Below are 27,718 nucleotides of genomic sequence, written 5' to 3'. Positions count from 1 at the left end.
AATTAACAGTAGCATTTACTGCTCTTGCAGAGGACCCAAGTTCAGTATGAAGCATCCACAGGTGGCTCATAAACCACCTGCAACTCCAATGTCAATGGATCAAAAGCCGTCTTCTGGCCTCTAAGGGATCATGTGACACACATCCATTCACATAGGTACACACTCATACTCAGAAAAAATAATAAATAAGTAAACTTGAAAGGACTATCTTTTTCTTCATTGTCTTCTTTCTATCACAATATATTGAATTGTAAAAGTTTTTTAAAGTAAAAAATAAGACTGAAGAGAAGAATTTTTTCCAAGGCTGATATTTATTAAATATGATTTAATTCTGTCTCTCCCAAAGCAATCTTTAGAATACAAAGTAGAGGCAAATTTGATTCACAAATTGAACATTTCCCCCAGTCCAGGGCTGGGAGTCAGGTGAGCATCTCTGTTGACATTTATGGGAAATGATCTTTGTTTCTGAATGGAATTTGTTTTGATTTCTGTAGGCAATGCTCTTCTTATAAAAGTAGGTGCAGTTTCACAACTCAAGGAAGAGAAAGTATAGGGACCGTCATCAAAGTCACCTGCATGAAAACAAAGAATATTTAAGCTAGGGACCTTAAGGATTTTGCACAAGGAAGGAACAGATGAAAATTTCATAGAATGATGTGATGTATATTATGTATAAAAAAAGGAAAGTTACGAAAAAGATACTGGGGGGGGGCTGGAGAGATGGCTCAACGGTTAAGAGCACTGGCTACTCTTCCAGAGGTCCTGAGTTCAATTCCCAGCACCCACATGGTGGCTTATAACCATTCATAAAAGGGATCTGATGCTGTCTTCTAGCATGTAGTTGCATATGCAGACAAGGCATCATACATGTATGAATGCATAAATTTTTTAAAAGAAAAAGATATGGTTAGCATAAGTGTGAGGAAGATGAGCTCATTCTGACAGCACTGCCTGAGTAACAGGTACATATGCACTTCCTGCAGAGAAACAGTCACAATCTATGGGTCTGCAGGATTATTGCTTGGTATTAAAGTGTTAGGATTGTCTAATATTTACTACTGTTTCCTCTAAAGAAAAATACGTTTCCATTTGTGATACATAATGCTAATGAATGAAAATACCCCTGGGATCCTATTTGCAAAACTGGCATTTCCCAATCAGCCCCACCTATTAGTTACTAAGAAGATGCCACAACTCAGGAACTCTTTATACCATGACTTTCCAGGGTTTCCAGAAGAGCGATAAATATCTGTAGTTAGCTAGTTGTAGGGCAATGAGTACCAGTGGCTAAGGAAAGATGGTTTTCATGGATACCCCTAACTTTTCCAAACAACAATGGAGACTGACTGTCTAGTGTGATTCAACCAGAACGGAATCACGTGCTCATCCAGACTTACAGTTAACTGGTAGAGTTATACATCCTAACACTAGAAAGAATGCAGCTCTAAACAAGTAAAAGAGACACAGCCCGATCTTAAGCCAAAGGCCTTTTTAACACACTATGCACTTTTCAAATCAGTTTCAGGCCTGGAAAATAGAATGAGCTTTTGGAGTCAGTGTAATAAAAACTAGGAGTGAGTGATAGAGTCCTATCATTAGCCCTGAGAAGTGGCAAGTTGAACACAATCAGGCTATCTAAGCTGATCTGTGCATGTGTGTACCTGAGTTTGGGCTTAGAAAGGCAAACATGAGCTATTGCATCATGGTCCAAGTAGCAAAAATTGCAGTCATCACAGCATCAGCTTAAGGGATTTGCTTCCCCCCACCTCAGATTTTCAAGATAGGGCTTCATTCCACAGTCCGGGCTAGTCTCAACTGGGACAATCTTCCTGTAAGTCTCCTAAGGACTGGAATTACAGCAGGTGCCTCTACACCCAGCCTTTAACTTACAGTTTTCAAATGTTCTTCATCCTTTTTGCTTTCCTGTTGTTGTTTTCATCTTCTTCCTTCCCCAGCAATTTCCCTACTAACACCCCATCCTTAGCTAAACATCTGTCTCCATCTGCAAGTATTGATTCCTGTGGTAGTAACTCAAGGGGTATTTGGGCTAGGAGGCGGTAGCCATGAAAGCCAGAAGACCTGAGTTCTAGCCCAGTCTGCTGCCAATGGTCTTAATGACTGTTCATAAGCACCTTTACCATGATTGAGTTTCTCTCTGTATAAAGTGAGAAAATTGAACGAGAGTATGTCTAAGGTTCTTTCTGGCTTCAACAGTCTGTGATAACTTGAAGAGCCTTTGAAGTTTTTAAACCTTCTGTCTCTTCTCATCCCTATTAGTCTAATGGCCCATCAGTCTATACATTCTTTCTCAGCCAAGAATACCTCCAAATATGTATCTCCATGTATCTATAGAAAATCACATAAATCTACATGCAGTTACAATATAGATTATATTTAGTGCTTACTTGGATATATATCATAGGTATTATATTGTATATATCATCATAACATAATAAATATTAATTATATATAAAACATGTACTTGTTTTAAGGGAGACTTATTATCCAAGATTCAACATATAGTCTCATGTTATTGAGTATCTCTGGAATACAAATGCAAACAAAAGTGTCTTGTACTTTACCATCTGGGAAGTTTATTTCTGAAGGAGTGCTGGGTACAGATCCTATAGATTTGAAAGTACAATTGGTTGTTGCTGACTTGAGTGATGGTGTCAATAATTTGGGCTCACTGATTTTCTTCAGTCTCTTCTGTTTATGCCTAACATTTATTCCAAAACTGTTTCTCCCACCTGAAAGAACACCAGAAAAAAATTAAACATGTAAAATTTATCACATTCTGTATTAAAATAGGTGAGACTGTGACATAGTAATTGTACCGCCTTCAATAATCCCTCTAAATATAAGGTTCAGTGTTTAATAGCTGTTCATTCCGGGCATTAGCTTTTCAGTGAACTTGTGAGAAGTCAATTTGTCCTGTGTTGTGTGACACACTAAAAGCCAATGCACTTACTAAGGATGTCTGCTTTTCCTAGAACATAAGGACTTGTAGGTCACCGGCATATCCAGTATAAAAGATATCAGGGTACTATTTGTAGATTCTTAAAGTAAGAATGTTGTCTCTCTGAAGAAAGAAGACTAGCCTTTATGTGGAGACTGATAGAAGTTGCCAGAATTGAAGAGAAGATCATTTGATAATAGGACACTAGTTTATGTTGGAATTTTGATAGAGATTGCATTGAATCTGTAGATTGCTTTTGGTAAGATGGTCATTTTTCCTATATTAATTCTATCAATCCATGAGCATGGGAGATTTTTCAATCTTTTGATATCATCTTCAATTTCTTTTTTCAAAGACTGGAAGTTTTTGTCATACAGGTATTTCACTTTCTTGGTTAGCGTTACTCCAAGATATTTTACGTTTTGGAGGCTACTGTGAAAGATGCTGTTTTCCTGATTCCTTTCTCAGTCTGTTTAGCATATGTATATACAAGGGATACTGATTTTTCAAGTTAATCTTGTTCTCAGCCATATCACTGTTTATCAGCTGTAGGCATGCTCTGATATAATTTTTGAAGTTGCTTATATAAACTATCATCTTATCTGCAAATAACAATACTTTGGTTTCTTCCTTTCCAATTTGTATCCTCTTGATCTCCTTCAGTTGTCTTTTTGTTCCAGATAAAACTTCAAGTACTATGTCGAATAGATATATAGAGAGTGGACAACCTGTCTAGTTCCTAATTTTAGTGGAATTGCTTTGTGTTCCTTTCTTAGATAGTAGCTTTGTCCCATCAACATCAGAGAGGTGTCCTCAGGCAACTGATGGGAGCAGATGCAGAGACCTACAACTAAGCAACAGGCAGAATTTGGGGAACCACATAGAACTGGGTGAGAAAGGATTATAGGAGTCAGAGTGGTTGAGAACAAGGCCCATAGATTCAACTAAGCAGGGCTCATAGGGCTTCACAGAGGCTGAACCAACAATCAATGAGCCTGTATGGGTCTGACCCAGGCCCTTTGCATGTACATTATGGTTATTTAACTGGGTGTTTTTGTGGACACCTAACAGTGGGAGGAGGGCTGTCTCTGACTCGTTTGCCTGTTCATGACGAGACCATTCTCCTCCTACTGGGTTGCCTAGTTCAACCCTGATAAGACAGCTTGTTCCTAGGCTTATTGTAGCTTGTTTTGCTATGTTCAGTTGTTATCCCTGAGAGGTCTGCTCTTTTCTGAATGGCAATGGAGGAGCAGTCAACAGGGGAGGTGAGGTGTGGTGTGGTTGGGACATATTATATAAGAAAAGAATAAAGAGGGGAAGGGAGGAAGGGAGAGAGAGAGAGAAAAAAAATAACATCAGTTTGCCTTCACTGGAGATGTCCTAGAGTGAAGGGCCACTGTTGAGAAACATTAGAGGCCATAATATCTCACGTTTGGCCGAGTACCATCAGACAAGCCGCCCAGGCAGCTCACTTGTGAAGCATCTTAGAAATGCTGACACGTCACTCCACCTGTCACAATGCCTTGCTTCTCACATCTATGCAACCTACTGTTGGCTACTGGCCAAAAGGCCCTATGACCCAGTTCCTGAAATGCATTAAGTACTTGGCCAATATTCTTCTAACTGAACCACAGGTGAGATGACAAGCAATCCAAGAAATCTGGGCCCAAACCAAAGCTCTACTGAGTTCAAATGGGACCCAACCTTCCCTTCCTTGCCTCACCTTCCCTTGCCTTCCTCATGTTAGCACAAAAATACAATCATTTTTATGACAAGGAAGCAGACTTCATTTTGGTAGTCTTGTCATATGAAGTCATCAGGACACCAATTGATATGATCAACTCTGTACAATATGTACAATTTAAAACCACATCTAAGTGGACATCTTACCTGAAAAGTTGTCCAGCCGAAACCACCTGCAATGGAGGTGCATGTGCCACTGCTCCCGCACAGTGTCCTTCATCACACAGGAAAACACAAAAATGAGGAACCCTAAGCCGGGAGAACAAGGTCAGTCTTTTTCCCTTCTTCCACCTGTGAGCACCAATTCCTTGACTCAGGCCTATTCTCACCATCAATGCTGCTTCCAGTGAACCCCCGGGGCACGATGTCTTTCTAATTTCTTTATGATCTCCCAAAAGGTGATCATAGCACAAAGTCAGTATTAAGACTCCATTGTCTTCCCCCTAGGCTGCTATCCATACTAGAGCATGAGATGCAAGTGCCGTTAGGATACCCAGCCCCAGACATAGTGCTCAGTGATCCTCATCTTTGTGTAGTGAATTATTCATATTCTTGACATGCTGCGCCCTCTCACATTACCAATGACACATGAACAAAGTCATGGTGTGTCACTTCATTGGGCTATAAACATCCACTCACACTTCAAGAAATCATTTATTTTGTCCTGGCAACATCTTGGTATTTCTATCCAGATGCCCGCATGGTGGGTCCCAGCTATGTGGCTGAGCCTTTTAGGAAGCAGACAGCCCAGCCCTGGACAAGTCTTCCGATGGCTACAGGAGCAGTAGACTGCTTGACTCCAAATTCATAATGGTCTTTGACCAAAAGTGAATCATTAAGTTATGTCTGGATTCCTGACCCTTGGACATTGCTGAGATTAAAAATGTATACAGTATTAAGGTGCTGAATTTTGGGGATATGTTGTTACACAGCCATAAATATCCCATGCATATGTTCTTTGGCGTAACCAAAGCATGTGTAAAGCATTTCCAGCTCTGACTTCGTCTGGCAAGTGAGAGGGAAGTGCTGGAGATATCAGTCATTAATCTGGGACATTTTTCATTTCTATCCTATGAAATAGTTCCTGGGGAAATGAAAGTACGACTTCAGTTTATTCTAATGGAGAAGTCCCTGGAGGACTATCGGATTTCTTCAAGATGGGAGTAGAATTGGCAAAAGAAACTCTGCTCAATGCTCTGACTTTTATTTACGGTCCATGCCCAAAGTCATTATCCATCAAAGCCATGCAGATACCTCAACCTGAAAAGCACTTCCTACTTGTGAGCTGCCATGATGCTTGCTTCCATAATATGGGCCCTCCTTAGCCACACCATGTTCTGCAGGTTACCCATCTTCCTGCTGTCAAGCCTCTGAATGTCTGCCTTTGGTCTCCTTTTCATCTTCATAGCACTTTTCTCTTTGCCCCCAGGACTATGTGTGGCAACTCAGTAGAGAGTGGTTGACTTGCCCTTCTAGGCAGGTGACACATAAATTCTCGTTGTCATCTGTAACCTTAGCAATACTTGTTTGGACTTCAAAATATATTTTGTGGGTCAAGTGCTATTTGGAAATCTTTGTTCTCTACAAAAATTCAACTTGCCTCAACATTGGAAAGTTGTCCTGTGGGCAAATTATTCCTAGCACTCATTGAAAACTGAGCACAAGTCAAAGGGGGTGAATAATTTCAAAGCTTATATCAGCTACTGTCTTAGTGGAAATATATTATTATTATTATTATTATTATTATTATTATTATTATTATTATTATATGCTTCATATTAGGCATTGAACATGAGTCCTTATACATGTTCAGAAAGTACTCTACCACTGAACTATATCCCGGCCCTCTTTCTTAAGCTTTTTATTTAGAAGCAAGGTTTTACTAAGTTCCCACGGTAGTGGCCTTGAACTTTCAATTCTCCTGCTTAATCCTTCAAAATAGATGTGATTACAGGTCTGTGCCATGAGGTCCAGCACAATCAAGAGTCTTTGATTGAGGAAAGTGATAAGCTGTTGAAATTGACCCTAATTTGACCACCAGTTGGGTTCAAAGTCAGGACTATGTTTTAAGAAGATGCTGACAAACGGAAGTACTCAAAATGATGGGCATGGAAAACGTTTGGGGTGCTAGGTAAGGAAATGCTTGTGGTAAGTAATAGAGGAAGAGGAGATGCAATGACATTAGTTACAGATCAGAGAGGGTTGTCATGAAGAGGGCAAACTATGCTTGCTCTCTGTGTGATTGCCAGGTCTGAATTAGGAGTGATAAGAGGAGGTGCCAAAGCAGCCATGTGCTAGCAAAGCACGGCTAGTGTTTACTAGGGACTGACAACATGACAGGTATTGTGTTGCTGTTCTTCTGGTTATAGGTAAGAGGCTGTGGACTCCATGATCTTTAATAAACTTTCCCCAGATCACAGAGCTCATCTGGAGTTGGAACATCGGCACTGAGCAAGGCTCACTACAGACACCAAGGTCCTAACCATCTTACTTTCCCGCCATCCAAGGAAGAACAGTGGGATAAGAATCAGAGAGGATCAGAAGCTAAATGCTCTGCTTCATGGAAGGCTGAGCCTTCAGTCCCTGGGAAGTTGCAGAAGAGCCAAGTGACTTTCTGTCACTTGATGGAGAGTCGGATTGGCAAGATCTTGTTTCCCTGGTCCCAGCCCTGAGGCTCCCTGATTCCAGGTGGGAGGCAGCAATCTGGAAGCCTGTCTCATTAACTCTCCCACGGGCTTTATTACTATGTGGAACTAAACAATGGCAGTGATGGATTCAGTAGTGTTGTCACTGGGCAACAGCCACCCGGAAGGCGGAGCAGCAACCTGAAGAGAGCAAGCCTCAGAGCAGGGAGATGCCTAGCTGCAGCATGATTAAGAGGCAGCTAGGACAATGATCTCCTATGGCTACTCTGACCCACCGCATGCAGCTTTGTGAGTCCTTATACTTAAAGCTTATTCTGTGAATTCCAGTGAGCAGACTGCCAGCTCTCCCTCTTTCCCTGGAAGCTTTCCTTTCTCTCCCACAGCACATTGACCTGCTCATTCGCTGCAAGATAGGCTTCAGAGAAAGTATAGGGTTGTACGTTTGTTTGTGAAAGAAAGTATAGGGTTGTAAGTTTGTTTGTTTGTTTGTTTGGGTTTCTCCACTAGCATTTCCATCTGGATCCCCCCTCCTTCACAAAGGCCTTATGATAAGCTTAATTTTTTTTCTCACCTGGCCACAGGACATCCAACATTCAGTCATGGCTACAAATCGACCATTTGTCTTTCAAATTGCTAGTTTGTTCACCTGTTTCATTGCAGTGTGTGTGTGTGTGTGTGTGTGTGTGTGTGTGTGTGTGTGTGTGTATCTGTGTCTGTGTGCGCGAGCACACGCGCATGCATGCGTGTGCGTACACGTGCGCGTGAGTGAGCACTCACAACTTGACTTAGAAACTCAGGGTTTTGAAAACACCCTTACTATATAGGACAGCATACTCTATCTATAGGCAGGACAAGGAATAATTAACATGAAACGTGTCTGACACACAGACGGTATGCCTCTGTTCAACATTGGTTCTGTGAGACTCTTGCTTTCATCTTCAAGAGAACACTTGATTATATTCTACATACTCTTTTCCCTCTGCCAAGGGATGGAACACTGGCTTTTTCAAAAACATCTTTCTTTCAAGTTTCAACCAGCTTTATAGTCTTTCTTCAACCCCACTTTTAATACTTGGGACAAATTTCTCCTCAGATTAGTTAGCCAGAAAGCATCCTGGAGTTAGCACTGAGAAGGGAGCCTGCCACGATCCTAATCCACGTCTACAGACACTCTCTATTGAGGTTATCTAGTTCTTGTGACATGAAGACTATCAAGTTAAAGCACCTCAGTCTGAGTCAGGTGGATTCGTCCACTGTAGATCTATTACCTCATCCTTCAACCTCCGTCATAATTACAAAGCACCAAGCAAGAATGTGCCAAGAGTTGCTAAGTTCATTTCTATCACCAGATGCAATCAAAAGGCACATGAGTGGCTAGGGAGGTGGCTTAGCAGATAAGAGTGCTTTCTGTACCAACATGGGGGTCTGTTTTTCAACCTTTAGCATTCATGTTAAAAGCTAGAATGGCATAGACACCTGGAAGCCCAGTGCTATGTGGGGTGGAATCAGGAGAACTGCTAGAACATGCTGCCTGTCAGCCTATCTCCCAGTTGAGTAAGAGACCTTGTCCCAAATGAATAAGGAATAAGCGCTAGAAGATGTTAGCCTGTGAGTCTCCACATGCACATGCATAGCGCTCTCTCTCTCTCTCTCTCTCTCTCTCTCTCTCTCTCTCTCTGTGTGTGTGTGTGTGTGTGTCTGTCACTCTGTCTCTTTCCTACACACATTCCTCACATGCACACATGCATAAACACCCACACACACCACATACATAGCACACACACATACAACAGACACAGGCATATACCACACATACACATGTACATCACACACACACACACACACACATATACAACATATGCATACACAGCACCATACATATACAGCATACACACACACTTGCACACAGCACACAGCACACAGAAGAGAACCAGCATATTTTGTTTTCCCACCCTACTCAGAGCTTTGGTCCTTGGCTCTTTGCACTGAAGCAGCTATGTGACTCTGCAATTTTCTGTCCTGCTGGTTTAATAAAATATTAAGATTATATGATGCAACTGGAGCCTGTGGAATTCAAAATGTAATGTCTCTACTGTCTAGTAATAGATATTTTCAACTAGACCACTCACTCCCCCATTTAAACAGAAGTGTGACCCTGTATATCAGCAAATGCAGTGTGTTGGTGCTATGAGTACTGTAAGAGCTCTTACCATGCTGCTATCTGATGCCAATATCACAACTAGAGAGAACTGTGCTAGCTTAGTTGTAATGCTCCTTCCACTGTTGAGTAAGAGGAGGCAACATGTGCTCACTCAATGAAGGCTAATACCTAACAGGTATGTCCAAAGACCACCTGTTGACTCACTTACTGGGAGCAGGGATTTCCTGAAGTTTGTTGTTTGTTTGTTTTTGTATTCCTTTATTCTTCTTTAAATTCTGTTATGTGAGATTATTTTCCAAAACAACAAAGCTTTCTTTGTTGGATATCTAGTTAGCCACAGAAAGGGCCAACATGCAGTTAGTTACCTTGCAACGAATTACAAATGGCAAAAAGATACATGAAAAAGATCCTCACAGGTCCCCAGGCAAAAAAGGCAAAGCCCCAGGTGAGGCCAAGTAGAAATGTCAAGCTGATGGTGCCTTTAAGGTCATTCAGGATCATTTTCTTCCGAGTCTTCTGGCTTTGGGACTTCACCGCAGTCAATTGAACAAGAACAATGCAGAACATGGAGAGATTCATGAGAAATATGAGGCAAAAATAAGCCACTACCGAGATGTAAAAGATGTGATCATCTTTAATCCAACAACTGCACAGAGCAAGAAAGAGAAAACTCTTGTGAGCTGTAAACATCAATGACTCCTTCCTGGGGACCCCACTAAAGTCCCTGGCCAGTTTCAACCAGACCTAGAAAGATGAAGCAAGACAATGGCGTCCGCTCCTACCCCGAGGAAGCAGGGTTGGGCTTAAACCTTATTCTCCGGAGCCCTAGTTCTGGGTACCTTACAATGCAAGCTCACATCTTGCAGGGCACACATGTACAGCAACTGCAGTAAATGTCCCTGAGAAACTATTCTCTTCTTCAACAAGAGAAAAGAAAATTATGTGTTTTTCCCCAAAGGAGCTCTCCTCCCCACCCTGTGCACACCTTAAAACAGAGCTTTGATTTGAAAGATGAAATCTGTTTTGCATGATAAACATCACAATAAAAGGGCAGGGGCGAGCAAGAACATTCCTGAATGCTATATCAAACAATGATGAGATGATCAGAGTTAATGAAAAATGCAACAAAAAGCTCTCGTTGTGCTACTTTAAAATATGATGCATTTGGACCACAAAAGGCAGCAGTGACTACTGGATGGCTTAATGACCCTACATTTTCTATTATAGAAGAGATGTACGGTGGTTCCTGTGAGCAGATGCTTCATTGAACAACATTTCTAACTACGAGACACATTGCTTCTGAGTTTTGAAGGCAGACAAGCTTGACTAAATCAACTGCGTGTCTAATTAGCTGGAATCTCTTTCTGAATCCAAAAAAAAAAATAATCCTTTGGGACACTGGTACATATTAGTGTGTGTGTGTGTGTGTGTGTGTGTGTGTGTGTGTATTTGTGTATTAGGAGGCTGAGGGAAAAACTTAATTTCCCTGAGAGTCTCATACTTAGGATTCTCAGTCTATCATTTTCAGCCTGAGAGAAAACTACAGAAAACTCTAAAAATGAGGCAACACTAGATTTTGGGATATAAATGACTGGGGCTGGAGAGATGGCTCAGGAGCACTTGTTGCTCTTGCAGAGGACCTAGGTTTGATTCCTAGCACACACATGGTGGCTCACAAACCACCGAAAACTCCAATTCTAAGAAATTGTATGTCTTCTGACTTCCCTGGACATCAGGCAAGCACATGCTGCAATTCACATATGCATGTAAATGCTCACATGCATAAAATAAATCAATCTAAAGGAATTGTTAATGTTGATCACATAGAATGGGAAAGCAGATCAGCAGTCATCAGAACCTAGAGAGAGTAGGGGGGAGAGTACAAGGCTCCAGCAGACCGGAGGAATACGTTCCTGTGTTCAGGTGCACAAAGTATCATTATAGCAAACAATATGTGTTGTATAGTTCAGATTACTAAGAAGAAAGGAGTTTGGATGTTGGTTACACAAAGAAATGATAAATTTTGAGATAATAGATAATGTTATTTGACCATTTTATAATGTAAATATGTATTCAAATATTTTGCTATATTTCATAAATAAGTACAATAAATGTGTCAAAAATAAAAAAACTATCTGGGCTCAGGCTTGTAATATCAGCCATCTGAGAAGCAGAGGCACGGGTATTACTGAGTGTGTAGCCTGGGCTGCACACTAAGTTCCAGGACATCCTCAGCTATATAGCAAGACAAAATTCCAAAATAAAAAGTGGTAATAATAAAATAACATTTAAAATAATGCGAACAAGCCAAAAACTCTGTGTAAGGAAATAGTCACATGTTTGACTATTGGTAATAGGCGTTACCTGAAAGGAGCAGAATTTCATAGCTGGGGGCTGGGAAGAGGCTTTTCAGCCTCTACCCTTTTGTACTTTTGGATTTTGTAGCCTGTGGTGAATTACCTTTCAAAGTATAATTATTTACAAAACAAAACTCTTAGAGCCATCTGCCTCTTACTAACAAATCCACATATAAAAAGGCTCTTTGTGGGGGGAGCGTGGAGTTGATTTTGTTCTGGTTTTGTTTTGCTTTTGATCTTTGAAGAAGAATCACTATGAGACAGATACTAGGGACCTTTTAAGTCACGAAATAGGCAAAGAGGGAAGACAGAGCTGGAGACAAGATAGAAGGGGAAAGAAAAGAGAGGAAAATAAGGAAGAAGCAGGAATTTTAATTAGAAAGCCTCTGCTACAGAGGGCAGTGTAATTTTGACCCACTGGCAACTGCCATCTCACTATTAAAGACAGAGGACCACTAGATATGGGACTTTCTACACTTGATCCCAATGCAGAGGGACGAGAAATCTATAGTGGATGTGAGTTTTGAGAGGCCATGGTAAAAGAAGGCTCCAAAAAGATGGCGTGGAATACAAAGCTGTTCTTGGGAATCTGAGATGGCTTATTCATCAAGTTTAAAGAACAGAAAGGCCAACACTGAGTTTTCCATAAAGCCAGTGCTAAGACTAAGTCCCTGGCCAGAAATATCCCACTATACCTAAAACCCCCACCACCCGAAAAGCACATGATATTGGGTACTTACAATGGAGTCGTTGGGCTCAGAATTCCATATAGGTCTTTTCTTACACTGAGTATAATGGCCACTGTGATTGCTGGGATTCCTAGAGTGGACAAGCAAGGCAAAAGAACCTGTTAAATCCAGGAAGAAGGGTCCTAATCAAACAGCTGTGGCTCTGTTACATTAACTCACTATTTAAATGAGCCACAGATGTGTGGACATCAAAATACCACTGTTTGCAAAATATTTGTGAATTCTTCCAAGTTAAATATTTCTAGGAGTTTTCCAATCTGCTAAACTAAGCAGCATGCCAGTGGCTCCAATGCGATGCTCGATACCTATTAAAATAGCTCAAGTGCCAAAAACCCAGTTTGGCAATAGAAGCGTTTAGTTGATCAGAATACAAATCTACACAAAGCATTTCCTCTTCTCTCGGATGATGGGCTATCAGTTGTTCCTTCCTTTTCAATTCTGCCCTTTCATTCTCACTATGTCTTTGTCTAGGTCACCTTGGAGGAAGGGCACAGACCATCAGCTGCAGCCTTCATTACTTTTTTGACAGGCAAGTCATTTAGACACTTGTTACTAGTTTGACATTTTGACTAGATCGACCAGTTAACAGCCGCTCAATTCAGCCAAACTATAATAAAGCAATCGGCTCAGTTAAAATGGTCAAGCATGAAGGGACTACAGGCATGGGCTACACAAATTCAATTTCAAGTACAGTTCAAACCTGAGCTTACTCTTTTATTCCTGAGCTTGCATTTCTCCTACTAGGAGCACATATGCTTATACATACACACTATATGTAGGAGTTGCAAAATACCCCCGAAAGCTATCCCAATCCCCATAGTGGCAAGCATCTTGAAAAGTCCTCCATTGTCCCAACTGTGATAAAAAGACCAATCCCTTCTAACTCTGCTAGCCCATACCTACTACAGGACCTACCCTAATATATGTGTGTGTGTGTGTGTGTGTGTGTGTGTGTGTGTGTGTGTGTGTGTGTGTGTGTTTCAGGGACATGAAAAAAGAAAGGGCTCTATTGGTGGGAAGAAAAGGACCATCAAGAAGAGAACAGGAAGGATAGGAAGGGTCTACTGGAGGAAGAGGAAGGTGAACAATAATATAGTATAATGCATAGAGTATGAAAATGCAATATTGAAACTCATTACTTTCTATGCTAGCTTTTTTTTTACTTTTTTTTATTTTTAATTCCCTTTTATTTATTTATTTATTTTTTTATTAACTTGAGTATTTCTTATATATATTTCAAGTGTTATTCCCTTTCCCGTTTTCCGGGCAAACATCCCCCTCCCCCCTCCCCTTCCTTATGGGTGTTCCCCTCCCAACCCTCCCCCCATTGCCGCCCTCCCCCCATAGTCTAGTTCACTGGGGGTTCAGTCTTAGCAGGACCCAGAGCTTCCCCTTCCACTGGTGCTCTTACTAGGATATTCATTGCTACCTATGAGGTCAGAGTCCAGGGTCAGTCCATGTATAGTCTTTAGGTAGTGGCTTAGTCCCTGGAAGCTCTGGTTGCTTGGCATTGTTGTACATATGGGGTCTCGAGCCCCTTCAAGCTCTTCCAGTTCTTTCTCTGCTTCCTTCAACGGGGGTCCTATTCTCAGATCAGTGGTTTGCTGCTGGTATTCGCCTCTGTATTTGCTGTATTCTGACTGTGTCTCTCAGGAGCGATCTACATCCGGCTCCTGTCGCTCTGCACTTCTTTGCTTCATCCATCTTGTCTAATTGGGTGGCTGTATATGTATGGGCCACATGTGGGGCAGACTCTGAATGGGTGTTCCTTCAGTCTCTGTTTTAATCTTTGCCTCTCCCTTCCCTGCCAAGGGTATTCTTTTTCCTCATTTAAAGAAGGAGTGAAGCATTCACATTTTGATCATCCGTCTTGAGTTTCGTTTGTTCTAGGGATCTAGGGTAATTCAAGCATTTGGGCTAATAGCCACTTATCAATGAGTGCATACCATGTATGTCTTTCTGTGATTGGGTTAGCTCACTCAGGATGATATTTTCCAGTTCCAACCATTTGCCTACGAATTTCATAAACTCGTTGTTTTTGATAGCTGAGTAATATTCCATTGTGTAGATGTACCACATTTTCTGTATCCATTCCTCTGTTGAAGGGCATCTGGGTTCTTTCCATTTTCTGGCTATTATAAATAAGGCTCTATGCTAGCTTTTTTAATGCCTTCAGAGGCAGTAAGACAGGTCTGAAAGAAGGCCTCGTATTTAGGATTAAATAATGTAGAGGGTACTGGGGGCTGACAGTGGTGCCTCAGTGGGTTAAGGCACTCACTTCCAAGCCTAAGTTTGATCCTGGGAACCCACTTGATGGAAGGAGAGAATGAATACCCTCTGGCTGTCCTCTGACCTCCATTTGTACACCACACTACATACACATGCACCCACATAATACTTATCAATATAAGAAATTCTTTTAAGTAGCTCTATGACTCGTTTTGTTGCTTTTTGTTTGGAGGCTGGGTTTCCGAGACAGAGAATCACACTGGGAACCCTTCTAAAGAAGAGCTTACGGTGTAGCCTAGGATGGCTTTGAATCTGGGATAGCAGGCATGAGACTCCATGCTCATTTGTTAGTTTTGATAAAATGTGGACACAATTACTTTCTTAGAAATTTAAAAGCATACACCTTTGTAACATATTGCTTTGGCTTAAGAAGGCCAACTGTTAAATCTACAGAGATCCTAGTATTTGTCTTCCAGACTCCATGCAGTGACTTAGCGAGCCCATCCTCCATGACCTTATAGGCATCCACAACAGAGGCTTGCTGAGGTTTGACAAAATGTACCATGAGTCTTTTACCAATGGGAGCAGACAAGAACCTTGGGGTGGGATAGCCTATCTCCGTCCTTCCTCTGGAAAGTTGTCATGAGACACTTGGCTTTTCAGTGGTACGGGGCTTTGTTCCCTGCTCCCTTTTAAATGGGGCTGTAGACATGCACATAGCTTCCATTTGGAACTGACCCCTGAGCCATGGAGACTGCCACCATGTGTACAGTGTCATCATTTCACTTTCTCTTTGGTGTTACTCCTTTCAGAGCTGAGAGAAGTAGAGGTCTGTCATTTTAGCTACTCTCCCTTTGGCTGTGAAAATAATAAACTGTATCTATGTGTAGCTCATTGTATCTTTCTTGACTGGTTCGTCAGTCAGACCTTGGCCATGGCTTCTTGACCTTAGCTTGTGATTATACTTGACACTTTTCAAGATTCTCCTGCCCTTGTGTAGTCCTCAGACTTTCCTGCCTTTCCCTGTATCTTGGTAGTATAGAACGAGATGCTCTGAGAGACAAGATGTAAGCTGTAGGAACTATATGGTATGGACCAAGAGAAGGAAGAAGGATCTGGAATGGAACTGATGAAGAGGAAGGGTGGGAGAAAGGGAAGGAACTATCTATGCTGAGTTCCATTCCTAGCATCTCCCAAGGGAAACAGTGGTTGTGTCTGTGAAAAGGTATGGTAAGGGTCAACATGGGGTCTTGTTTCCTGTCTCATAGGCAATATGGCCTGATCATTGGTATTAAAATCCAAACTTTGGAGACAGGCTCCGTAGTTCAAACCTTGGGTGTGTGTTTTACCAAGTACAAGCCATGCCCTCAACACACACCTCCTCGTATATTCAGTGAAAATAATAATGAGACTCATACAGATACTGTGAAGACTAACTATGTGGACATGCAAAGCACTTTAGAATATCAGCTGGCACCTATAAAAGAGACCTGACCATTCACTGTCACATCGGGAAGTGGTTTTGCAACTTCTATAAGGGGAGGGCTAAAATGCCACACAAGCTGCTGTTGAAAAAATATTTGGCATAAATTCTTTACTCTAAGTTTAAAAGTTGAATGTATAGAACTACATAAGCAGGAAGAGAAATGCATATCCAAACTCCACTGATGCATTCCTTCCTAAACTACACTAGTAAGAGGTTTGGGTCTGAAATATTTTGTCTCCTGTACTTTGAACAGGTCCTCCCAAGAATATATTGCAGAAACTTGATCCCCATTGCCACTGCATTGAGAAATTAAATCTTCAATAGTTGGTTCAGTAATAAAGGACCTGCCTTTAGGAATGTCTTCTCTATTGCAATAAACAGGTTCCTACTTTTTCTGCATTGGATCTTTTATAAAAAGGGTAAGTCCTGCTCTCTTCCCTTCACTCACGTCATAAAGACAGTAGAATGGTCCACGCCAATTGTGGACTCTCTGATCTTTTACTTCCCATCTTCTGGAACTTAGAAAGAATACCTTTCATTGTAAGTTACCCAAGAGGAAAGAGGAGGAGGAGGAAGAGGAAAAGGGAGAGGAAGAGGAAGAGGAAAACAAAGGTGGCGTTAAAAATTTTTAAAAGACAGTATTTTAAAAGAGACATCAAGTGCAATGGTAGAATACTCACCCCAACCAGCTAGACAAAACTTAAGGATATAATTTGGAATGTATGTGTTGAAGACTTTGACTAAAGCAAAGTACATGTGGACTGCCTCCAGGCCCATCCAAGTCAAAGACACGAGCAGAAAGTAATGAAGTGCCACTGCCGCTGTGATACAGAGTCCTTCTTTCTGAAACGATGTCAGCCAGGAATTAACCAGAAATGCTAGGTTGAGCATCAGTAATGCTGTGCATAGGTTGATCAGGATTTTGGAAGGATAATCTTTTCGAAGTTTGCTTTAAAACAAACAAACAAACATTAGTCCACACAGGGTCTCCCTTTCAAATTCAGCATTGCCACATCTAATCTAGATAGTAAGAGGTGTGCCTTAGGGGCTCATAAGTCTCCTTGCTGCAATCTATGAGCCTTAGAGTGGCTCTGTTTTCTTGTGAACACTTTCTTCTGATACATTAAATGTTTGTCATCCTGGTGGGTTCCCAGTCATACAATTCTAGGGTTTGGATATTTTGTTTGATCGGTTGTTTGGTTAGTTTTTACTTGTTAATAAAATTAAATTAGTTGCCCATTTAATTTCTGTTTGTTCTTGAGAATTTCATGCAGCTCTGCAATGAAATATCATTCTCCCTCCATTTCCTCTCCAACTCCCTCCATGCTCCCTCAACTCATCCCATTCTCAACTTAATTTAAGTTCATCTTTAAAATAATTATGGTTTCAATTAGCATTTCCTGTGATGAGCAATGATGTTGAGGTTCTCTTTTTTTTTTTTTTTTTTTCAGAGCTGAGGACCGAACCCAGGGCCCTGGGCTTGCTAGGCAAGTGCTCTACCTCTGATCTAAATCCCCAACCAAAATTGAGGTTCTTACCATATGATAATACACTACTAACCATTTGGATGTAAATTAGAGCTGCCCATGGGCAATTTTTTTCTGTGAAGTGTTCATTCAGTTCTTGTGTTCACCTTTCAATTTTCTGTCTTGCTTGTTAATTTGTATACATGCCCACTTACACACACACACACACACACACACACACACACACACACACACACACACATACACACACACCACACCACACCACACCACACCACACGGCACAAATCTTCTCCCAATCTCTAGTTACACTTTCATTATCTTAACTTTTCTCCTCTGATGAAAGTATCTTGTTTCATCAGATACAAAAAGTCTAATAAAACTTCAGACTTTTCCTTTTATGGCTCCTGTCCTCGTATCAGGGTAGAGAGTTTTTACTCCTACTTGCAAGCTCCTTACTTTTAAAATACTCTGGTAATAGTTATTTGCTTTATTTCTCACTTGCCCATTTCAGGAGCTAATGATCTAGCCACTCCCTGTTGTGTTATATCCATGAACTTGACAAGGTTTCAGTGACAATGCATCATCAGGCCAAGTTCAACTTTACTCACAGCTAAGTTGTATCAACTTACTGGAAAGCTATGTATGTCGCCATGGCAATCCCCAGGAAAATGGAGGAGATCCCACATCCTGTATACGTTATAATCACTAATATCCGCTCATTCACTGCATCCACTGTAGACCTGGACAAATCCTAGAATTGCAATATACAGTACTTTACATAGTCATCAGAACAAGTTTAGAATAAAATGCTTCTGGTATGTATGAACAGTTGGTCCCCAGCCTGGGCATATAGCAACCCTGTTGTAACTCTTAGATAGCCAAATGATGTGGATGGCTATGTGATAAGACCATATATGGTTTGACCAGGCCTAGTAGATCTTCCTGTGGAAGAGCATAGAAAGCCATCAACAAGAGTGAAAGTACATTTAGTCCTTCGTTTCATTGTCATTAACATGTTCAGCACTTGGAAATATAACCAAGCTAATGGATTTGAATTTGGGATGCAAAGTGAATCCTTATCTGAACCGAGTGTCCCAAAACTCTACACAGAACAGAAAAACAGATGTTCCTTTTCCTTAGACCTTAAATGACTTTTATAAAATTAAGAGATAAAGTGGTCCTTAGTCTAAAGTAATGATCTAGTAATGTCCCGATCTGAAGACCACAAAAGATCTGAAATGACATGCAAGATTATTTGAATATATACGTGCACTGGTTTGGGAAGAGATCCATAGCTTTCATTAGATGCTTATAGTTTTCTGGCTCATAAAACGTTAGGACTGTTTTTTTTTTTTAAGCTAGGAAGTGCTAGTCTATTCTGGAAGTTCTCAGCTAGAAGGAATTTGTATCCCCTGCTGCGGCATTTAGCAGTACTTAGGGGTACGGTACAGACCTGAACTGCTGCTGACCATCTTACAATATGCAGAGTTGTTTTCCACATCATAGAATTATGTGTTCCAAATAGCAATAGTGTTTCGATAAGAGAAAAACTGATTTTCTCCCTTCTATTTGTCACACCTCAGAAGAAAGATCTAATTTCCAAGCAAGTAAGGCCCGTCAATCCAGACTATAAAGCTGGTTTGAGCTGGCAGAGCTGAAGTGTGAGCATGGGGCTTTTTGACTCCCGTTGTAAGGTGCTACCTGGTTGGGAGTGAGCCAAACAAAAGCATCATAATTTGAAAATTGCTGATTAAATGCTTTTGTGTTTCAAATAAAATTTTAAAGGGAATATAAAGAATGCTTAACTCAGGTATAGATGTGCACTGCTATGCACCCAGTACTTGGGAGAGTATGTCAGGAGGACCATGAGTTCAAGGCCAACCTGGGCTACTTACCGACAGTGTATAGTACATAGAGCTTCTTCAGCTATCACAGTGCTCTATTTGGGTAAGCATGACAGAGGAGAGCCTTTTTTCTACTGGTATAAAATTTCTCCATTGTCTAGTTTGCAAGTTCATTAATAGCTTGAACCTAGTAGAAGTTGTCAAAATCCCATTGAAGAGTGATGGAGACCACTCACCATCAGGACTCCGAAGTGAGTGAGGTGGTTACACTGACAGATTGTGTAATTTACATTGCTTTCCTTTAATTCACAGCCTGACGGATTCCATCCACCTAGCCCATCTGCGGGGGACAGAAGGGAATTTCAAAGCAATTTTGCTTTTCTCAGAAATGTTTAATTTTTCATTACATGCTGCATCCGAACGTGTGTTATAATTAGCATTGTTTGTTAAGACAGCAAGGTAGAGATACAATTGAACAGCAAAATTCAATTACATTTAATAGACCAAATTGACGTGTGTATCAGGGGTGCAGGGCCGTGGGGGGGGGGGAGGTGGGCTTCTTTGTCACTCACTTCTGTTTCTATACTACATCATTACAGATCAAGGTAGATTCTAATCATGAGCAATTGCTCCTGTCACTATGCTGGACAACATGTTTTGTAAGTAAGCAATAAAAGAAATAGATCTGGAAGTTTTGGGAAGACCTAGACCTTTGGAATATAGGCTGCCACTTAGCCAACTTGGGACTGGCTAAGTTATATTAGCAGTTCCACCCAGAAATCAAATAGGCTCAAGTGGTCCTGTCCTGAAGATCCGTACAACCCATTCGAGCCTTGTAGATCTTGGGTTACAGTGCTGGTTTAGGGCACTAGTACACCAAAAGACTTATCTCACGACAGGTATACAAGTATGAGCAGATACCATAGATGTCAGATGTTCTAGGCTCACAGCATAGAGAGCCGGGGCACAGGGTCTCCTGGGGGTGTTCCAGCAACTGCCATGAATCAACACAGGGATAAACTTATTAAAGCTGAAGAGGACAGAGCTTGTCACTTTGTAGGACTATTTTTTTTTTGACAGACTTGGACAATCAGGAGAGGATACATTGTTTTTGTTTGTCAGAAAGAGGTGGTATTCTGTTCCCTGAAGAGCTAAGTAGACAGTGTCGTCTCTTTTCTCTCAGATTTCTAGATGGGAAAAGTACCCAAGCAGAGCTCCCTAGGTAGAAGAACGTTTCTCACCACTAACCATGACATTCCTAGGAGATTCTGGTTGTGTGGGAGAATTCTTTGAGATTTGGTATTAACTATAGAGACTCCAGTAGCAAACCTAAGAGAAACCCAGTCAGGAGTAAGCACACCCATACATGGCATAGTTATCCAAGCAGGAAAGTCTTTGTGGGACTAATGACGTCTCATCTCTTTAATGAGATGATTAACGGATTGGGTCCCTTACAGTACATAGGGTTTACCCAGGGCTCACCATCAATAAAAGATGGGGGAGAGTAAATAGTGGTCATTCCTGTAGGAAAGCACACCTCAATCCTCTTCAAATAGTTTACAGTTATTCTGTACTGGGCCTTCTAATTTCATTTTTCCAACCTTGCTTTCCCAAAAGTTGGAGTATTTTTATGATTTCTATAATAACTGTCTTACCAAAAGGAGTATTCTTAATTTTTACACCCTAAAAACCACAAAAGGTATCTTGGTCATGCAGAATCCTCTGTAGTGCCTGACAAGCTCTCTCTCTAACCATCAACTGGGAAAACGATTAGGGAGGGGGCAAAGTCAAAGTCTGATTCTATACATACTTACTATTAGTGTCAAAATCCCAAAAAGCACAGTAAGCTTGATCATAATTCTGCAAAATTAAGAATTATAGTTAAATACCTTTCCTTGTAAGGTTTACTGAACAAAAACAATGCACATAAGTGTTTTCAAGGTTTTTAGCCAGTAGAGCAACAAGTGAGTGCGAGTACATGCAAGCGCACCCATGTACGTGTACACACACACACTCACACAATCACACAATCACACACTCACACACTCACACAATCACACAATCACACACTCACACACTCACACACAATCACGCACTCACACATTCACACAATCACGCACTCACACACTCACACAATCATACACTCACACACTCACACACTCACAGACTCACACACTCACACACACAATCACGCACTCACACATCCACACAATCACACACTCACACAATCATACACTCACACACTCACATACTCACACACTCACACACTCACACACACAATCAAGCACTCACACATTCACACAATCACGCACTCACACACTCACACAATCATACACTCACACACTCACACAATCACACACTCACACACTCACACACTCACACACACACTCACACAATCACACACTCACACAATCATACACTCATGCACTCACACAATCACACACTCACACAATCATGCACTCACACACTCACACAATCATACACTCTCGCACTCACACTCACATACTCACACAATCACACACTCACACAATCATACACTCACACAATCACACACTCACACACTCACACAATCACACAATCATGCACTCACACACTCACACAATCATACACTCTCGCACTCACACTCACATACTCACACAATCACACACTCACACAATCATACACTCACACAATCACACACTCACACACTCACACAATCACACACACACTCACACAATCACACACTCACACAATCATACACTCACGCACTCACACAATCACACACACATTCACACAATCATGCACTCACACACTCACACAATCATACACTCACGCACTCACACAATCACACACTCACACAATCACACACTCAAACACTCACACACTCACACACTCAAACACTCACAGAGTCATGCACAGGGACGGACTGGGAGAGGATCTTTTATAGTTTGGTTTTAAGTCTAACTCCACCTGGCTCTGGACTTCCAAGGAAGAAAACAGCATGTCACTGCATGACGATACAGCATTTGTCATTTAGTAGTTTGGGGATCTGCTAATTGGTACAAGACCCAGGGGGAAGCTATGGAGAACCAGTGAGAGACTGACATATGTTAGATGTTCTTTAGAAGGCTTTGGAATTTGGGACTCGCATCTAGGATCATCCTTTATGAACACACAGTTAAGGTGCCTCCTCATTAAGCCTGTTGAAAATTTCTAAAACTCCCCTGGCTCCTACAGTCTCTGGAAATGATCTGACAGTTAAAGTCCCAGTTCAAATTGAGAGATTTTACCCACGTAACATGTTTTATTTTCAGTCTGGTTTTAAAATTCCCTCTCCCAGATGTGCCTAGTCCTCAGTAACTTGTGTGTATGTTTGTTGGGGGGGGGGGGGTCTCCACCTTTGCAAAGCAGAAGGGGAGGATGGAATGAGGGGAGGATCCGAGTGAAGGGAATACTGGGAAGAGAGGGGGCTGCTGTTGGGGAATAAAGTGGACAAATAATTTTAATAAAAAAGACAGAGACTAAATAAAGAAATAAATTCCCTCTCCTAATCTCCCTTCTCTTCTCTTTAAGACTAGTGGAAAATATATGATCCCTTAGATAGGGAATGAAATAAGCTAATTAATACACGTTTTACCAATTTTCATGGAAAAAAATCAAAGAATGCAAATCTTATTTTCAATGAAGTTGTGTATCTCACGCAAATGAATGAATTAAATGGCATTTACTGTTACAACTAAGAGATCTATTTATTTTTAGTTACTGTCTTGCTAGAATAGACCCACTATTCAGGATCCCTTGAGGATACTGCATTGTTTCTAGAAAATCGCAGTTATAACATACTTCTGCTACCTCAAATTCAAGAGTCCTCATGAAGTTTTTGAATTGAATGCTAATTGGTCATTTTTCCCCCAGGAAAATCACATTGGGGTCCTGAGGTCATTTGGGAACCAAATGAAAATAGATATATTACCCAGTCTCCTCGAATGTGCTTCAGAACGATAATCACTGGATCAGCCAAGTTTTCAATGGATGCATTTGAGATGCTCGCACTCACAACATATGTCATTAATTCAGGAGTGATGTTTTTAGCCTGCAGATGAAACAAAGACTCTGAACATCTCATTTCTTATATAAGCACAATCACTCTAGAATGGGTGATGAACTACACAGTTTTGGCACAGAAGTGTGGAAGAATCACAATCTAAGGGTGGATTCTCAGAGTCATTCAGATTCACCACATAAAGCTCAATAATAAAAATTAGAAAAATTTATTCATTTGTTTTTCCATTCACCCACTCATCCATCTATCCAAAACCTATCTATCGAACCAACATTGGGTTTACACCAGCGACTCAATTCTGCCCTCCCAGCATAGCAAAATATTCTCTGCCTTAATAAGAGACTCTGCCACATTCAGAGACTTCACAGTGTACCGTAATTTTAACTCTTGACCATCCTTATAAGAATACCTTTTATAATGAGGACTCTAAATCCATTATGATTTAGTTACAAACTAATTTCATGGTCTATAACCCATAGGAAAAGGAAAGTATGTTTACAAACACCCATCTTGGAACATGTCTGAAAACATTGATGACTACCTCCACTCCAAGGCCAAAGTGCGCACATTATATCCTAGCATGGCCCACAGAGCCTAATATACAGAACGTATTTCCCCTTTTGTAATCCAGATAGTTGGGTAAGTGATTTTCATGCATACTCTTTAGCCCTCTGACATCGTATGGCCTTTTTATCCAGCTAAACGGAGGCTTTTGTAGGCTCAGAATCTATATGTACAAAGATCACACAACCAATGAGTGGCAGGGAATGGGTGTTTAACAATGTTAACTTAAAAATAACAAACTAAAAGTTAGAGATATGAGAGTCCCTTATTAACAAGGCCAAAGTCTCAAATGCCAAAGCTCCAGAAGGTCAGATAGTTGAGTGATTTCTTCCAGGATTGCATGTACAAAACCACAGATAGAGCTGGAGTAAGGTGGAAGGGAGATGAAAAAAATCCTATAATGATTTTCCAAGAAAGTCTGATGTTTAGATGACATCCCTTGAAGAGCATATTGCACATGGTCAGAAGACTCCACCAAGGAAAGTGTGTGCTTGAGTAACCAGGAATGTGGTCTTGCTCAACTTGGAAGTGTCCAACTTTCAGTTCATAGCCATTTGTGTTCATGCTAAACAATATTGTGATGGTTAATATTGTCATCATGACAGTATCTAGAATCATATAGGAGATAAACTTCTTTGCATGCCTCAAAAGGAACATCTAGATTGGGTTGGCCAATGGGTATACCTGTTAGAGATTATCTAGATTAGGTTACTTGAAGCAGAAGATCCACTCTAAATGTGGGTGGCTCCATTACTTCAACTAGGAGTCTTAGAATGAATTTTTTAAAAAAGGAGAAAGCTAGCTGAACACGGGTCATTGTTAGCTTCTTTGCTCCAGACACTATGTGACAGACAAGCTTTCTCAAGCTACCACTATCTGGATTTTCCCACTATAGTGAACTGGACCCTCAAATTGTGAACCAAAATCAAACCTTTCTAATTTCCAACAATGAGACAAACAATAAATACACAAATAACAGATATACACTCCTGATGTCAGTGCTCCTTTCTCATCAGAGTTCCCTGAGGCAGACTACTTAGGGTGAACGTCAACAAACTATAATATTGGTAAGGTCTTACTGACATCCAAAAGACCAAGTGCTAGCCCAAGCCCCCGGTTCCTTCAAGACCTCCTCTCTGGGCCATTGGTGACATGAGGAAGGACAGTAGACTAGATGACCTGTAGCTATCCTCCCAGATAAACAGCTGTCTGTAGTGGAAAGGCCAAAATGACTTAGTCACAATGACTAAGGACCTAAGTAACCTATTCTCTCAATTCATGTTTCTTACCTACACCATGGTGATCATGTGGGAAAGGGGAAATCATTTCTCACTCCTCTGGACTGAAGTTGTACTGGTTTTACAACTTTTGCCTCTGACCAGTTACAGACATGTTTCCTCTGTGTCAGCTCTATTAACTCGTCTTGTGACCCCTTCACAGCTGAGCTCTCCCCTAACTCAGGAAGCCCCTGCTTTTCCCTCCTCTGCAGTCCCAGAGTCCCCATGCCACAGTGCGCTTGCCTTGTGCCTTTGCTCCTCCCTGAGAGCCGGAGCTAGTGGAAGAAAGGAGAAGGCTTAAGAGCTCAAGAGTGGTATGTTATCACAATTTCTAAGGTAATATGTTGTAATGACTGTCAAGATATTGATCAAAAGATGTTAGAGGAAGCTGTGTAAAACTAAAGCTATGGGGCCTGGGCATTGAAAATAAAGGTAGTGGGGCTGGGGATTTAGCTCAGTGGTTAAAGCGCTTACCTAGGAAGCGAAAGGCCCTGGGTTCAGTCCCCAGCTCCGAAAAAAAAAAAAGAAAAGAAAAGAAAGGTAGTTACAGGGTAGCATGTCTTCAGTCATGTACTCCTCAGCCACCAGTGACACAGGCCCTACCCCATGTACCTCTTTTAGTGTTGGAACCTTCTACTTCCTGTTCTCTCCTAATTCACTGTTTTCTATGAGAGGAGGCCCAGGTCTTTCTTGCTTAGCACTATAGCCCCAGTACCAGCATCATGGAAGATACACAGTAGGAACAAAGTGGCTATTTGCTGAATAAATAAATTAATGATTGGGTGAATAAAAGGATGAATTGTGTCACCTTCAGCAAAATGCCTTCCCCTTTCTGGGTCTTGGTGACCTCACTGACAAAATAAAGATGGACACTGTGAGTTTATGAGGGCCCTTCCAGCTAGGCATTTGATGCATAACTGGATCTAACCCATCTTCATCTGGCACTATGACGTCTGTAGGCTAATTTTTGCAAAGGTCTTTAGTCTATTTCAATGGAAGGTGCTAGAGAATCAAAATTACTTATTAAGTGTAAAATCTATGCAAAGCAAGTTTATCTCTTATTCTGAGAGACAAGCACAGTCCTCTGAAGGAAGGAGGAAAATTAAGACTGAAAACTAATAGCATCTCGGATGATGCAAAGCAGTGACAAGAATATCAAAAGGTTGAGAGAGCTATGAGACACATTTTAAATCATTACTACAAAATTTTGTCCACTAATGTTTCCAGGGCACAGAGAATAGAGAATGGACTTATTAATTCTGGGGAGGCATCCTTGGTAGAAATTGAACTAAACCCACTGAAACAAATAGAATTTAGTGGGAGTGAAGACTGTCCACAGAAAGCTCAAGAAACAAAATACTTTGCAAACACATTTGGTGGTAGTGTGGTCCACATAAATTGGTAGGTGCTAAATGTATCTGTTATATTTTTATCGGCCTACACCTCCTGCCTCCTGAGTTCTGGGATTCACCTATACGATCAGATAGTATATTATACCCCCCAAATCTCTAAATATTTGACCACTAAGAATTCATTCATGTGGATAACTCCTTACAAATTCAAACACATCTGGGCAAATTAATGCATTACCTTTGAATAGAAGGACTTTGTGGTTGGGGAGATGGCTTGGTGGTTAATTTCTTTCTATTCAAGCAAAAAACCATTGTTTGGATTCCCCCAGAACCCCTGAAAAATTCCAGGTAGGGATGGTGTTCCAAGTTTCTTTCCTTGGAAGGCAGTGACATGGGATCCTCAGACTAGTTTCTTCGGCAAATTCTGGGTTTTTGACAAAGAGACCTTGCTTTATGTATTTCAAGCTTTTGGGCTAATACCCACTTATCAGTGAGTACATACCATGTATGTTCTTTTGTGACTGGGCTACCTCACTCAGGATGATATTTTCTAGTTCCATCCATTTGCCTAAGAATTTCATGAAACCATTGTTTTAAAGAGCTGAGTAGTACTCCGTTGTATAGATGTACCACATTTTCTGTATCCATTCCTGCCTCCTGAGTTCTGGGTAATGCATCTGGGTTCTTTCCAGCTTCTGGCTATTATGACTGCTATGAACATAGTGGAGCACGTGTACTTTTATATGTTGGAGCATCTTTTGGGTGTATGCCCAAGAGTGGAATAGCTGGGTCCTCAGGTAGTGCAATGTCCAATTTTCTGAGG

General features: G+C 41.1%; 1 protein-coding gene and 1 long non-coding RNA gene across 7 annotated transcripts in view; one reads left to right on the top strand and one right to left on the bottom strand.

The window, feature by feature from the left end:
• Window positions 1-292: 292 nt before the first annotated feature.
• The window catches only part of Adgrg4 (adhesion G protein-coupled receptor G4), a 129,952-nt gene continuing 102,526 nt past the window's right edge, over window positions 293-27,718 (bottom strand). The window contains exons 13-22 of the mRNA XM_087601038.1: window positions 23,613-23,732; window positions 21,475-21,520; window positions 19,897-20,000; window positions 18,446-18,567; window positions 17,010-17,278; window positions 12,606-12,684; window positions 9,874-10,154; window positions 4,843-4,951; window positions 2,583-2,737; window positions 293-572 (exon numbers count right to left, since the gene is read on the bottom strand). Coding sequence (XP_087457164.1) covers window positions 382-572; window positions 2,583-2,737; window positions 4,843-4,951; window positions 9,874-10,154; window positions 12,606-12,684; window positions 17,010-17,278; window positions 18,446-18,567; window positions 19,897-20,000; window positions 21,475-21,520; window positions 23,613-23,732 — 1,476 coding nt within the window. The 3' untranslated portion in view covers window positions 293-381. The remainder of the gene's footprint in view (window positions 573-2,582; window positions 2,738-4,842; window positions 4,952-9,873; window positions 10,155-12,605; window positions 12,685-17,009; window positions 17,279-18,445; window positions 18,568-19,896; window positions 20,001-21,474; window positions 21,521-23,612; window positions 23,733-27,718) is intronic.
• The window catches only part of LOC147998377 (uncharacterized), a 32,115-nt gene continuing 30,064 nt past the window's right edge, over window positions 25,668-27,718 (top strand). The window contains exon 1 of one of the 6 annotated variants that reach the window (XR_015646785.1): window positions 25,668-25,857. This is a non-coding gene — a long non-coding RNA (uncharacterized LOC147998377). Of the gene's footprint in view, window positions 25,880-27,718 lie in introns of all 6 variants that reach the window. The other 5 variants (XR_015646787.1, XR_015646786.1, XR_015646782.1 and 2 more) reach the window with 5 other exon arrangements.

The sequence above is a fragment of the Rattus norvegicus genome, chromosome X (genome assembly GCF_021556685.1).
Source record: "Rattus norvegicus strain SHRSP/BbbUtx chromosome X, alternate assembly SHRSP_T2T, whole genome shotgun sequence".
In the NCBI taxonomy this organism is placed as follows: Eukaryota; Metazoa; Chordata; class Mammalia; order Rodentia; family Muridae; genus Rattus; species Rattus norvegicus.
The sequence above is the reverse complement of the archived record's forward strand: the minus strand, read 5'-3'. Positions and strand labels throughout refer to the sequence as shown.